The following is a 14490-nucleotide window of genomic DNA, read 5'->3' on the forward strand; positions in this document are numbered from 1 at the left end:
ATAACTATATGAGGATCTGTTTATGCTTCCTGACTGAATGACAGAACGGCACATTATAAGGAGTTAGTGTCATTACTGGCTAATTAGATACATTTCTTATATTCACCAGGTTAAAGTCTCTGAATTCTCTGATGCATCTTGATCATTGGAGGTTCTGTCTCTAATTATATGGCGTTTCAACCACCCATAACTTCTACCTGATCCGAAGACGGACCCATTTACTCTGGCTAGTATATAAATTGCCATATCCCAGCCTTTTTACCTACCTCCCCCTCTGCTCCCTTTCTTCTCCTTTCTTCTCTCTTTTTCTCCCCCCCTTTTTGCTCAGATCAAATAAGCCATAAGTTTACAGTTGACCACCCAAAACAGAGGAAAAAAGCATATAGTGAAGTATTGTGGATGTTGGCAAATCACTAGCGCTACAAGCCACTACTCACATACTCCCGGTTGCAATTAGGCATATCAGACAGTCTCCGCGATCGCCGCTTGCAGTGTGCGTTCTACGGAGTCAGGAAGGAGAACGTCACTTGGTTGTGCAAAGTGACTAGTCCTTTGATGACGCCCTGGGGGAGGGGTGAAACGCGTCGACGTAACATCCGGCTTTTTGCACAACCAAGTGACGTTCTCATTCCGTGGAACGCACGCTGCAAGCGGCGATCGCGGACACTGTCTGATATGCCTGATTGCAACCGGGAGTATGTGAGTAGTGGCTTGTAGCGCTAGTGATTTGCCAACATCCACAATACTTCACTATATGCTTTTTTCCTCTGTTTTGGGTGGTCAACTGTAAACTTATGACTTATTTGATCTGAGCATCGGCCATCTCTTCCACTTATCCACGCCAGAGATATACTTTGCAAATTACCATTGAGAAAGGCTGTCAGCCTAAGAGGAGGAGCTGCTGTATCATTGCAGGGCTGTCCTGCCTGTGAATTTTGTGATAAGTCTTGTTGTTGCCATCCACTTTGGGACTATTGCTAGTAGTAATATCTCTGTCTTGTGAGCAATTATTGTTCAAATCTATCAGTCTAGCTGCCAATATTTATTGTCAAGAATTTTCTTCTGTTTATCAATTGGTCAGCACTTATGGTCTATTTTATTTTTCACATTATATGCGTTATGCACATATGTTTATTTTTGTTAATCAATAGTTGTTTGTGTATTCACCTATTATGCTTCACAATTTGCATCCAAGAGTTGTATGTGTAATTCTAGACTGCATGTGATATGTAGTCCATCATATATCTATTACTCTGTTTACATTTATCGTTAGCACTTAGCACTTTATAGTCACGTTTATCAGCGCTGTATCTGTTTGTTTCTAAACTTTCCTACCAGACACGTCCCCGCATGTGATCACATGTCACCATATGCGTGTTGAACTTTGGGCCTTTGGGACTGCTCTCTCACAGCACTCAGTGGTTTTGATTGAGACGCATTATTGTAAAGCCTTTACATAAAAACAATATTAATATATTATTCAATGTTTTTTGGTGTATGTCCTTCTCTATTATTCCCCATTACAGGTAACCCAAACAAGCTCCTGAAGAAGCAATCAAAATTTGCGAAACATGTAGAGCCTTACCGAGCCATATCAGTTTGAGGTTATTGAATGGGAACGGAAGGGGTTCATCCCTTCCTTTGTTGTAGGGACTATCCCCTGATCCGTTCTCATACACTTAGGTAGTGATAAAAACTACCACTTTCCGCAATGTATTGCGTTTTTTTAAAAAAATGTTTACGTCTATCTGATTCTTTTTAACAATTATGTATAAATAAAAGTTTACATTGATTTTTATGATTGGTGCCTACAAAGTCCATTTGTTTTGTTCTGGGTATTCATACCCCCTTCCCTCCCATGCTTCTAAGATATACAGAAGGATGTCAGCTATCTCTGGCTCTGGAGGTTCTCATTAGACTGAAGGAGGCCGGAGACCTTGCTACATTTGTAGTAGTTCAAGCAGTCGTTGACAGCCAGAAGCTCTTTTTCCCGTGAGTCACACTAGGTACCTGTGAATTTAGTGGCCAAAATTTCCCAAAAAAGGTACTCTAGTGAAGAGGCCTACAGGATTCTGAGTATGACAGCTGAGAGCGAAGGGGGAGTCCTCACTGACAGAATCAGGCTCTGAATAAGAACCTGTACAGAGCAGCGGCACCCCGACAGGGAGCTCAGAGGATGGAGGAGAGGTCCCTGCTAAGGTCAGGCATACCCGACCCCGGGTAGCTGAAGTGCTAGGAACACTTGATTTGTCTTATATGTAGCAGGATGCCAGTACTAGTGCCCCACTACCTTTTGGTGAACTGGCAGGCACCAGCGGCCTAGTACATCCTAGTCTTTTATATACCAGGACAGAAGTATTTCGTGTTGACCTGGCGGGTCCCACAAATGGAGTCCAAATTGGTGAGGTGGCTAGCACTAGTATTATCCTGCAGACACCAAGAATTCAACCACAGACCCATAGAGCCCATAGTGTTCTTCCAGATGTGCTTGTGCAAGTCCTGATTAGCAGCCCACAGATTGTGCGGCGCTCGTACTTACCCCATTCACTGCCCAACCTGGAATTCAGGTGGAAAAAGCAAATTTAACAACTCCCCTAGATTTTTGGAGACCTATCAAGGTTTATAAATGTTAAACTTTTTTGGGCCTAAAACCCAATGTGGGCGTTACTAAAAAGAATGAGCTGTGATCATATTGGTCCAGAGACCCGATTCATCATATGCCCGTGTTCTCTGCTGCAATGGCCAGGCATAGATATGAGATGATAATGCGTTTTATGTATTTTAGTGATCACACACTTTGTCGTCCTCGGGGTGACCCTGAATATGATCAGCTTTACAAAATTCTGCCCCTCAAACTACCTCCCCCAGAAATTTTCAGATGTGTATACGCCCCAACAAACCATCTAAATAGATGAGTCCATCATACATTTCACTGGCCACCTTCCAATCAAACAGCATCTCCCCAGCAAGCGTGCCAGATCTGGGGTCTAAATGTAGAAGCTCTGTGATAGGGCCACAGGCTATACATGTCATTTTTTTTATATAATATCCAGCACATAAACACCACTTTACATTAGTAAATTAACCACAATCTCTGGGAAACCTTCCCTGAACTTCCGGGTCTAGGGAGTCTGTGCAGCCCACGTGCCACTTTTTAGACACAATCTTGGAATTGGCTCGTGGCACCGTGCGACCTAAATGCCGGGGCTTCCCCCGACGGCTTGTAAAACATCCAACTTAGAAAGGAGGAGAAAGCCTGCTTGAGAACTAATGAATTGTTCGCAGTGAAGTGGAAGGACAATTAACCACCTCAATACCGGGTACTTTCACCCCCATCCTGCCCAGGCCATTTACTTTGAATGACAATTGCGCGGTCATGCTACACTGTAACCATGTGATTTTTTTTATCATTTTCTTTACACGAATAGAGCTTTATTTTGGTGGTATTTAATCACGTCTATATTTTTTTTCTTTTTTCTAAAAATAAAGACCGAAAATGTTGAAAAAAATAAAGGTTTTTCTCAGTTTCTGTCAGTAAATTTTGTAATTTTTCTCCTTCACTGATGGGCACTGATGAGAAGGCACAAATATGCCTCACTTATAGGCACTGATGGGTGGCACTGGGCACAGATAGGCAGCACTGATGGGCAGCAGTGATGGACATCACTAATAAGCACTGATTGCTGGCACTGATGGGCACTCATTGCTGGCACTGTGTGGGCTTTACTGTAATCAGGACACTGATTATCAGTGCCCTGATTACATACCTAGATGTCCTCTGCGAGGAAATGCCGCTGATTGGCTCTCCTCTTCTCACACTCTGTCAGTGTGAAGCGAGGAGCGCCGATTACCGGCATCTCCGTGTTTACATGTGACCCGCTGTGATTGGACACAGCTGATCACATGGCTAAAGAGCTGAGGCCACAGCTCTTTACAGAGATCGGGGTCCCCCGTGTTCTAGCAACACGGCGCAGCTGCGATCACCCCATGGGTGCGCGAGAGCGGCCGTTCTTGGCGCCGTCATATAACGTCCACCCAGAACGAGAGCCACCCCGTCATCATTTGATGGTGGGTGGGCGGCAAGTGGTTAATTCCATTAATGCAGAAACTATTGTTCAAATTTTCACGGTATCTGATGTAGTTGAAGAGCCTCTCTGTGTCCACGAATATAATCTTTATATGGGAGGGGTGGACTTCAATGACCAGATAATGAAGCTCTACTTATTTTCCCGTAAAGCCAGATGCTGGTACATGAAAGTGTCTGTATATTGTCAGAACTATTGAGGTTAAAAAGAATTCATTTAACTGTGTGAGTGGATGTGCTGAGTAACGCCCTCCACTCTACACCTCCCCGGGCTATGAGCTAATCTGCAAGGGCTGTGAGTGAGGCTGATTGGGAACCTCCCAGCGCTCCAGCCCTTCAGCCTACTGAGCTTAGCAGAGACATGCCAACACGCAAGCAGGCAGCACAACAAGATGGAGGAATAAGATCATACCTCTCTCCATGTACGGTGGACCTCGGCGGGAGCCGCTCAGTGAGCGGGCGAGATCCGAGGAAATTGGATCAGAGAATGATGACACCGGGTCGCTGTATGCAAACCACAGAGCAAAGATCTCCAGGGCTGGGAAGGGGGAAGGACGGCTTACAGAGATGGCAGCACAGTAAAAAGTGCGGACCCCCAGTGATAGAGACAGCTCTACAATCCCCCAGCCGGAGCGGTCTGGGATATGGAGAAACTCCAATGAATGCTGACTCTGGAACAGAGAGAAGGAGAGATGGCCCATCTAAAGTGCAGCAGGACTCCCAGGTACAAGAGCAAATTGCATTAAAGACCCAAGTGGTTAGAAGAAACGGGGGAAACAGGACAGTATTGAACCTCAGTGAGGAAGTATCCACAAAATATAGGACTCCCCCAGGGTCGGAGGAAGAAAGTGTGGGGGCTGGTATGGGAAAGAATGTGGATGGGCCAGGCTCCCCTGGAGAGGGATCAGTAGCACAGACCAAAACCCCTAGCTTTGTCCCAATACAATATGGAGATAAACTATCTGTAGGGACAGGTGGGGGTCTAGAGGGTCTGGAGCTGGACATTAGAGAGCTTTTAAGGTCCCTTCCCACTAAATCAGATATCCAGGAACTGATATCAGCGGTGGAACAGCCGTGTCAACAAGCGGTGGAAAACCTCAGAGAGGATACACGTGCAATGGGTCACAGGGTAGAGTCACTAGAAAATAGTCATGAAGCAGTGGTACAAGCAGTAGCAGACATTCAAGACACTGTAAAACAACATGAGGAAGCCCTGAATTTCTACAGGGACCAGTTAGACGATTATGAAAATAGAGATTGTAGACAAAATATTTGAATAAAAGGATTACCTGAAACGATTCGGTCACCTGAATTGCTCCCAACTGTTCAAAGACTATTCCGCCAGATAATGGGGGACTCCTCACCAGAGAACATTGAGGTGGATAGGGCTCACCGTGTCCCCCCTAATGTAACCCCAAATTCTGAGAAGCCAAGAGATACCATATGCAAATGACATAAATATACTGTTAAGGAATCAATTATGAAAATAACTCGAAGCAAATCTGAAATGATTTTGGAGGGAGTACATGTATCTCTGTACCCTGACTTATCACGTAGGACCTTAATGTGACGAAGGAATGTTAAATCTCTGTTAGAGGCCCTACGCGAAGTAGAGACTATCGATGGGGGTTTCCGTTTAGCCTCACGGCCTCTCGAAATGGCAAGACAGCAACCCTGCGCACTAAGGAGGATCTGCAAGTGTTTGTAGAGACTTTGTGGACTGGAGGAGGAATAATTTTATGAACCCCCTACAACGCCCTGCCCAATGGCAACAAATGGCCAATAGATCCAATGTAGAAATCAATTAAAGGGACATATGACAGATGTGACGGGGTTCACTTTGTGGGGAAATTGAGATAGAGGGGGGAGGGGAATAGGAAAGGAAATGGTTTGAGGATTCATTTCTTTAATTCTGTTTTTTTTTTTGTTTTGTGTTTTCTTTTTTTTTTATACTTAACTGTTTACTTGTATTTGGGGTCTACGTTCACAGTTAAGTGAGCAAACAGGGATTGTGTTTGTGTGTGTGTATGTGTGTACATGGGCTCACGTATACACCCTTTGGATTGTATGTGATTTCATGATATACCTATTGCATATACAACAACAGAGATCTGGTGGATCTCATATAAAAATATGCACACGAGATATGTATATGTATGTGCGCACACGTTCCTTACACATGGTTGGTGATAGACAGCACTTATTCATTTATTCATATGTACCTCTGTGATTGGGTGCGTTGTGGCACACCTATGTGTATATATGTGTATATATGTGTGTGTGTGTGTGTGTGTGTGTTTATTTATATATATATATATATATATATATATATATATATATATATATATATTTATGGTTGGAGCCCTATGTCCGATATGGACATAGATAACACTTATAGTAAAGATGAGACCGGAATACTGACTAGGGTCAAGGTGAAGATTGCGGAGAAGTATCCTTATGTGTTTCACAAACTGAGAGGCGCTTAAGGGTTTAACTGGGAATGGTAGAAGGGGACTGGTGTCTGGTTGCTCAGGCAGGAGTGACCGGAGTCGGTTGAGTACCGCGACTGGACACCAGCTGTTGTTGGTTTTGTAGAGGTGAATGTTCACTCCTGAGCCCGTTTGCTGGGTTTTAGAGACCTCGAGGTGCAGGACGAAATGGTCTTGGTATGGAAGCAAGTGCCGTCTGCATAGTACTTGGTCTGTGGGTTTGTTAGAGGTGAATTCGCCAGGTCGCAAGAACCCATAGTAAGCTAAATATATGGCTGCTTGTAAGACCATGCTGGGAAGCAGACCGAATGGCAAAGTAGCCAGAATAGTTGACATGTCCCTAAAGATAGGCCCCGTAATGGGTAAGCGCTTGGTGCTGATGACTGGTTGTTGTTTCTGAATGCCCCTTAGGATGGCTCGTATAGCGTGTGATGAGAACAGTGAAGATTTCGTGGGGTCTTCAAGCGTCAAGAAATGTTGGATGCCGGCTAGATATAGCCGAATGGTATTGTAGGATAAGGCCAGCTGCGTGTGACAGTGCGCAGTGAAGGCCAGTACCTGTTTGACATCTGTTGGTCCTTTACGGCAGGATGTGAGAAACTTATTGAACGCCTTCCAAGCTGTCTGGTAGGCTTTGAGTGTGTTGTGCGAGAGTGAATGATTAATGAGTTGCGTTGCTCCGTGTAAATGTTGAACTAGTCCAGGGTCAGTTGTGACCAGACAGGGATAGGGGCCGACATTGGTTCGGCTTCGGGAACCTGTTCAAAAAAGGAGGTATAATTAAAACGTGACAGTGCGTCAGCAGCTAAGTTGTATCTGCCGGGAATAAATGCACAGTGTATATTAAACTGATGTTGTAAAGACAGTTGTACCAATCTGCGCAGGAAGGACATGACTGCTAGGGACTTGGACCTGCCTCTGTTGATAATGTCTGCTGTGGCCTGGTTGTCGGTGGTGAAGACTACGGTTTGTCCTGTCCAGTGGTGGCCCCAGAGCTGTGCAGCTGCCACTATGGGATAAAGTTCAAAGAGGGCAGATGTTTGAGTAAAACCGGGTATCAACAGTATCTGTTGAGGCCAGGGTCCTGAAAACCAATGGTGGCCAAAAATTGCCGCGAAACCTGTGGAGGCTGCAGCGTCTGTCACTACCTGGGGTGACAGGGGCGAAACCATGGGTATAAATAGGGATATGCCATTCCAGGCGGACAAGAATTCCTCCCACATAGATAGGTCCGCTATAGCTGCGGAGTCTAGATTTAAGATCTGATCGGGGTCTTGAGTTTCTGACAGGAATCTAAGCAGGCGTGATACAAAGGTGCGGCCTTGTGGAATAATTTGCATGGCGAAATTAAGCATTCCCAGGAGAGACTGCAACTGCTTTTTGGTACAGCCCTTGGTGTGTGTGAATTTGTGATGGATAAGGTAGGTGGCCAGGGAAGGGGTGGGATGTGAGGTGAGGTACAGTCCTAACCATAAGAGGTTGATCCGGCTTAGTCATGCCCTCTTGTGTTGTTTGACTTCACACAAATTCCTTGGGTGTGCTCTTTGACATAAGGTGCAGATGTGGAGTAGGCGGCACTGGCTGAAGTTGCAGGACCCGTAGTTGTAGTTATTACAGATGGCTGCCCCTCCCACGGTTCGGACTGGACGTCCGAATTTGTCCACCTGAGGCGTTGGTTCAGGGGGCGACTGACCCTGAATTGTACCCGAGGTAGAGGGAAACTCGAAGGGCCGTCTGATCGCCGCATTGGCGCACCAGGTGGCAGTGTGGGTGGAGGACTGACAAATCGCACACAGAGGTGAGCGTAAGCCAGCAAAGTGGCGGCAGAAGAGCTCTGTGTCCATGAGACTCCAATTTGTCGTAGTCTGGAACTGTGTGAGTCTGGCGGCGGCCTTAGCGGAAAAGGAACGGTGGTAATCATAAAACGCAAATCCTCCATACTTGTAGCCCAAGTCTACCACCGTATGGAGATACAAGTCCAGCTCTTCCCGTCTGCTGGGGGTGGCTGAACATAAGACGTCTCTGAGCATGCCAAAGGCCAGGGTAAATTCTGGGACCGATAACTTGCGGTTCAATCTGGGGTCTTTGGCTTTAAGGACCACCGATATGTCACCCCAGGAGTAGGCCTTATTTTCTGCCAGATCGTGCACGGAAATAAGGAGAGAGGCCAGGTTGATGTCCCTGCCGTCCAAAATGTCCTTCCTGATACTGGTTGGGACCAAATGGGAGGGGTAGACAATGGGGCTCCAGCCTGAGGTACCTGCAGGAAGGGGTGTCAAGGTTTGAGTTGCGATTGGGTCAGGGACAGCCGTGGCCGGTCGAGCCTCCAGGAGTGCCACCCTGGTTTGGACGTCTGTAACCGAGGTAGACAGGGATGACACCATCGTGTGTAATTGTGAGATAGCTGATGATATTGACTGGAGGGATGCCTGTTGGGTACTGGGTCCTGCTGCTGGTGGGGGGAAGAGGAGTTTGAAGAGCTCCCCTTTCCTCGCTGTGGCGGGGAAGGGGACACCTCTGCGTCTGAGGTCTGCCGTCAGTTTGGGGATAGTCCATCCCCTGAGGGACTGCACGCTGCCGCTCTCTGAGACCGGGGAAGGTGACAGGGGGGCCGTGAAGTCTTCGCTGCCGGCCTGAGACATAGTTGATCTGGTGAGAATCTCCTGTCTTGAGCTCTTATTTTCCAGTTGACTGTAACCTATTGGGGTGACATGAATTTCAAGTTTTTCTTTGATCCCCTGAGTCATACTTACCCGACTTATTCTCCCATTTTTTTTTTTTTTTTTTTTTACCTGGGGGGATATCGTCCAACCTGGTGCAGGGTGGACCTACTGAACTTTGACTGACCTAGAGGAAAATGAAAGGTGATAATTCGTGAAGGGATTGCTAACTAACTTGAAGCGACAATTTGCATGGTGCTAGCAATCTTTGTGACAATGAAATGATTTGAAATGTTTGCCTTGATTATGAAATGAGTGAACTCCATGACAGAGGCCCGGCCCGGTCGTGTCGTGACTGATCCGACCGTGAACCGGGCTCTGGAGCATGTACTGAAATGAGGCAACTGAAAAACATTGGTGCACACCGGGACGAATCGGTGCCTGATTGATGCATCTGGATTTGAATCGGAGCGCAGTATGAAATGAAATGAGAGAAATGTTTACCTTGACCGAGGCTCGAATTGGTTGTGCCGTATTTTGCGACTGGCAACGAACCGAGCTCTGGTATAGGTATGGATACGGCCGAAACAAGTGAGGCATTCCGTGACGAATCGGTGCATCTCAGATGCGACTGGTTTCGAAACGGTGATGCGCTGTGGGAGTGAAATGGTAGTAATGGCATGACAGAGATGCGGATCAGTCGCCCGATATCTGCGACTAGCTATGATCCGGACTCTGGAGCATGTTTCAGAAATGAGGCCGAGCCCTGGGGCACGCCGTAACGAATCGGTGCATGGAGGATGCGACTGGATTCGAAGCGGAGCGCGGTAAGTGCAGGTGTAACATATCGTTTGCCATGACGGAGGCGCGAATCGGTCATGCTGTTGTAGCGACTGACTACGACTCGGACTCCGGAGCATGTACTGAAATGTGGCCAATCCTGGGGCACGCCGAGATGAATCGGTGCATTCCCATGCGACTGAATTCATGTCGGAACGTGATACGTGGTAATGAAATGATAACCATGACAGAGGTACGAATGACTGATAATAACGTGACTCTGGAGCATGTACTGAAATGAGGCCGTGACTACTGGGGCACACCGGAGTGAATCGGTGCATCTTTAAGGTGCGACTGGATTCGAATCGGAGCGCGGTAGGTGACTGAAATGAGAAATGATTGAAATGGTTTGAAATGTTAGAAATGTATTTAGAAATGTTTCAGAAATGAGAAATGATTGGTATCGAACTGACGTGGTTCGAAAAGATTTATGCATTTACGAATCGCTATGGCTGTCTGCTGACACATGTTTAACAATTAAGACCTGTCTGAAATGAAGCGACGCTTGCGTCGCTATGGTTTCCTCAGATAACGCGAAATGGTAACATGATGACAGTGCGAGTAATACACATGCGGTTACGTTCGTGAAATTTGCAAGTGATTCGTAATTGTGATACCACGGTTTAGTGACATGACATAACGTACGAAAAAACAAAAATCCGAGGGGACCCTACCTGCGACAGCCCAGCCAGACGCGTGGTGCGAACGAATCGATAAACGCGGACTTCAAAGACTCTCGGGCATGGAGATCACGAAATGCGGGAGCCAAGTATTTGCGAACGCTGAAATCGGAATAGTCGGCCTAGTGACGTATATCGCGCACAGGAAACCGACAAGCACCACAGGTGAGCGGGCTGCTTAAATACCCCCCGGGCTCCTCCCATAAATTCAGGCCACCATACTGGCCTTCCTACATATATATATATATATATATATATATATATATATATATATATATATATATATATAATATAAAATATATATATATTTTTTAATAACCTAATCTAACACTAGGAGAGAGTTGTAAAGATGGAGGATAAAATACCCTGCGTCCCCCCAGTGTTTAAAAAGACATGAAATTTGGTGTATAAGAGGATAAGTAATGAAGGGAGGGGACGGGGTGGGAATATGAGATTATCTTCAGAATGGAGGTGTTTGTCAAGGTGAATATGAATATGAATATGTGGGGTTTTTTTTGTTTACTTGTATTTGGAGTCTACATCCACAGTTAGTTGCGCAAACAAGGAATATGTTTGTATGTGTATATGTGTGTACATGGGCTCATGTATGCATCCTTTGGAACATATGTGACTTCATGATATACCTATTGCATATACAACAACAGAGATCTGGTGGATCTCATAAAGAATATACACACGGGATGTGTATATGAGCACACGCTCTTTACACACAGTTGGTGTTAGACGGCACGGGTTCATTTATTTATTTACACATACTTTTGTGATCAGGTATGTTTTGGCACACTTATATATATACATGTATATTTCTCACAGTCAGTCTTGTAAACGGGGGCTGTGTTTATAAGTGTGTGTACATGGGCTCATGTATGCATCCTTTGGAACATATGTGACTTCATGATATACCTATTGCATATACAACAACAGAAGATCTGGTGGATTCCATATAAGAGTATACATATATATTTTTTAGTAATTTAATCCGACATAAAGAGAGAATTGTAAAGATGGAGGATAAAAACCCCCTGTGTCCCCCCAGTGTATAGAAAGACATGATGTCTGGTGTATAAGAGGATAAGTAATGGAGGGAGGGGACGGGGTGGGAATATGAGATTATTTTCAGAATGGAGGTGTTTGTTAAGGTGAATAACATATGAATAGGTGGGTGTTTTTTTTTCTTCTCTTCCTCTCCTCCTTTCTTCCCTGCTACTTCTCCCCCCCCATATTTATAGGGGAAAAAGGGGGGGGGTTACCCCGCATAGTGTATATGAGTAAGAGGGATGATAGGGAAGGTCTCTATAAAGGGGAAAAATAGCCGGATGCAGTTATAAATAAAGGGGAATATATTATGATGCCCGGGAGGGGGGGAGGGATATATACTAATGCGTGGGAGGATGGGTATGGGTCGCCCAGTAGGCCAGGTCCGATATAAGGGACTTGATATCCTGCGGTGTAGCAGGAAGGTGGAGAGGTCTAGGGGGGGAGACACTCCCTCTCAGAGTTCTTTATCGTTTAGTACATATTCCCTAAAGTGGAATATTGGGTTGGAGGAGAGTGGGGGGGAGGGGGAGGGGGAGGGGGAGGGAGGGATGGTGTGGGGGGGGTTTACTTCTCTTTTTGGAATACTTCCCTTTTTTTTTTTCACCCCCCGGGGACACCTGCTGGGAGAAAAGAGACACTCTAGCTACTGGATGATTATATTGGGCAATAGTATTATCGGATATGGCAGCCCCAATAAAGGTGATATCATATAACGTGAGAGGTTTATGTTCACCACAAAAAAGGGGTCGTCTTTGGCAGGAACTACTCCACCTTAGGGGTGACGTGGTTTTCTTGCAGGAGACGCACTTCATGAAGGGTTCCATTCCAAACATGCCCGTGCATGTGTTTAACCAGTGGTTTCATGCACCATCCCCGATTGCGAGAGCAAGGGGGGTAACCATAACCTTTAGAAAGACATGTCCATTGGTTGTAATAGCCTCATAAATAGACCCAAAGGGTCGCTTCCTGTTTGTAAAGGGAAGTCTTCACGGCTTCTGCTATACATTTGCCTCAATATATGCACCAAACACCGGAACGGTCAATTTCCTTGTAAAGACTCTGAAGCTGTTGGAGGAATTCAGGGAGGGCCTTTTGATGCTGGGGGGAGATTTTAACCTTACCCTAGATTCAAAGATAGATACGTCAACTGGCAAAACTCACATATCTTTTAAAGCGTTAAAGCATCTAAAACAGTTCTTACGTTCCTTTCACTTGGTGGATGGATGGCGTGTAACACATTATGGGAAAAGGGATTATAGTTGTTATTCCAAAGTACACAATACTTATTCTCGCCTAGATCTTTTTTTGGTGGAGCAGTTCTATCTTGAAAGGACCCGTTCTTTCACTATAGAACCAATAACAATTTCAGACCATGCTCCGATTACCGTGACTTTCCTTCCAATTTCTGCAGGCCACATAGAACGAACTTGGCGGTTGAATGAATCTTTACTGGACGGTAATAAAGTGGTGGAGGCTTTATCTTGTAAGATTAAAACATATTTTGAAACAAATATGCCTGAAGAAGTTTCAGAGCAGGCTGTTTGGGAAGCCCACAAATCAGTGATTAGGTCGAACTGATAGCACATGGGTCACGGATTAAAAAAGAGAAACAAAAAGAAATAGTAGATTTATTGAAAGAGATTAATGAATTAGAAATCAAACATAAAAGACACTTGGACCCAGCAGATTCCCAACAATTGGAGGACTTGAGATATAACTCAGCACAATGCCTAGACCGCAAAGCTAAAAACAAGCATAGATACTATGCGCATCGGTTTTATGAGCAGGGATATAAATGTGGTTGGCTACTTGCTAGACAGCTTAAAAAACAACAAGAATCCAGGCATGTGCATAGCCTAATAGTCCAAAATAAAAAGATAGTGGAATCTCAAGCCATTGCAGCAGAATTTCACAAATTTTATAAGGCTTTATATAATATTCATGCTGTTTCGCCAAATGCGACGGGAGAACAGCGTAAATTAGAAATTCGAGAGTATATAGAAAATTGCCCTCGCTGTTGCCCGCGGTAATCGAGGAATTAGATAGACCATTTTATATTAATGAATTAAATGAAGTAACACCGAGTCTGCCAAAAGGTAAAAGCCCAGGACCAGATGGGCTCAACAATTCATATTATAAGAAATGTATTACCAGATTAGGAGGCCCGTTATGTAGCTACTTTAATTCAATTAATGCCTCCAATCCATTACCTCCAGAGGCCTTGTTGGCATACATAACGATACTTCCTAAACCAGGGAAAGATACTCAGCAGTGCGCAAACTACAGACCCATCTCCTTGTTAAACTCAGACACTAAGGTTTTAGCAAAAATTTTGGCTTTTCGGTTACAGGATCATATAGTGAAACTAGTTCACTCTGATCAGACAGGAATTATGAAGGGCTGTGAGGCCAGAAATAATACCATTCGGGCATTACACACCCTTCATTGGATGCCACACGGCCCTGACAAGGCCCCAAGAGTGATATTGTCAATGGATGCTGAAAAGGCGTTTGACAGGGTGAACTGGGGATTCATGACGGAGGTGCTAAGGGGTTGGTCTGGGGAACGCGTGATGGGCTGGGTTGCAGCATTATATGCGACACCGAGAGTCAAAGTAAATGGCACACTGTCGGATTATTTCCAAATACGCAATGGCACAAGACAAAGGTGTCCATTAT

The 14490-nt window shown here is 45.2% G+C and overlaps 1 protein-coding gene across 1 annotated transcript in view; it reads left to right on the forward strand.

Moving 5' to 3' along the window:
* The window catches only part of LOC141122083 (uncharacterized), a 260915-nt gene that overhangs the window by 200817 nt on the left and 45608 nt on the right, over positions 1-14490 (forward strand). Inside the window, exon 17 of the mRNA XM_073611888.1 lies at positions 4417-5343. Within this exon, the coding sequence (XP_073467989.1) occupies positions 4417-5343 (927 nt within the window). The remainder of the gene's footprint in view (positions 1-4416; positions 5344-14490) is intronic.

Source organism: Aquarana catesbeiana, unplaced genomic scaffold (genome assembly GCF_042186555.1).
Source record: "Aquarana catesbeiana isolate 2022-GZ unplaced genomic scaffold, ASM4218655v1 unanchor239, whole genome shotgun sequence".
In the NCBI taxonomy this organism is placed as follows: domain Eukaryota; kingdom Metazoa; phylum Chordata; class Amphibia; order Anura; family Ranidae; genus Aquarana; species Aquarana catesbeiana.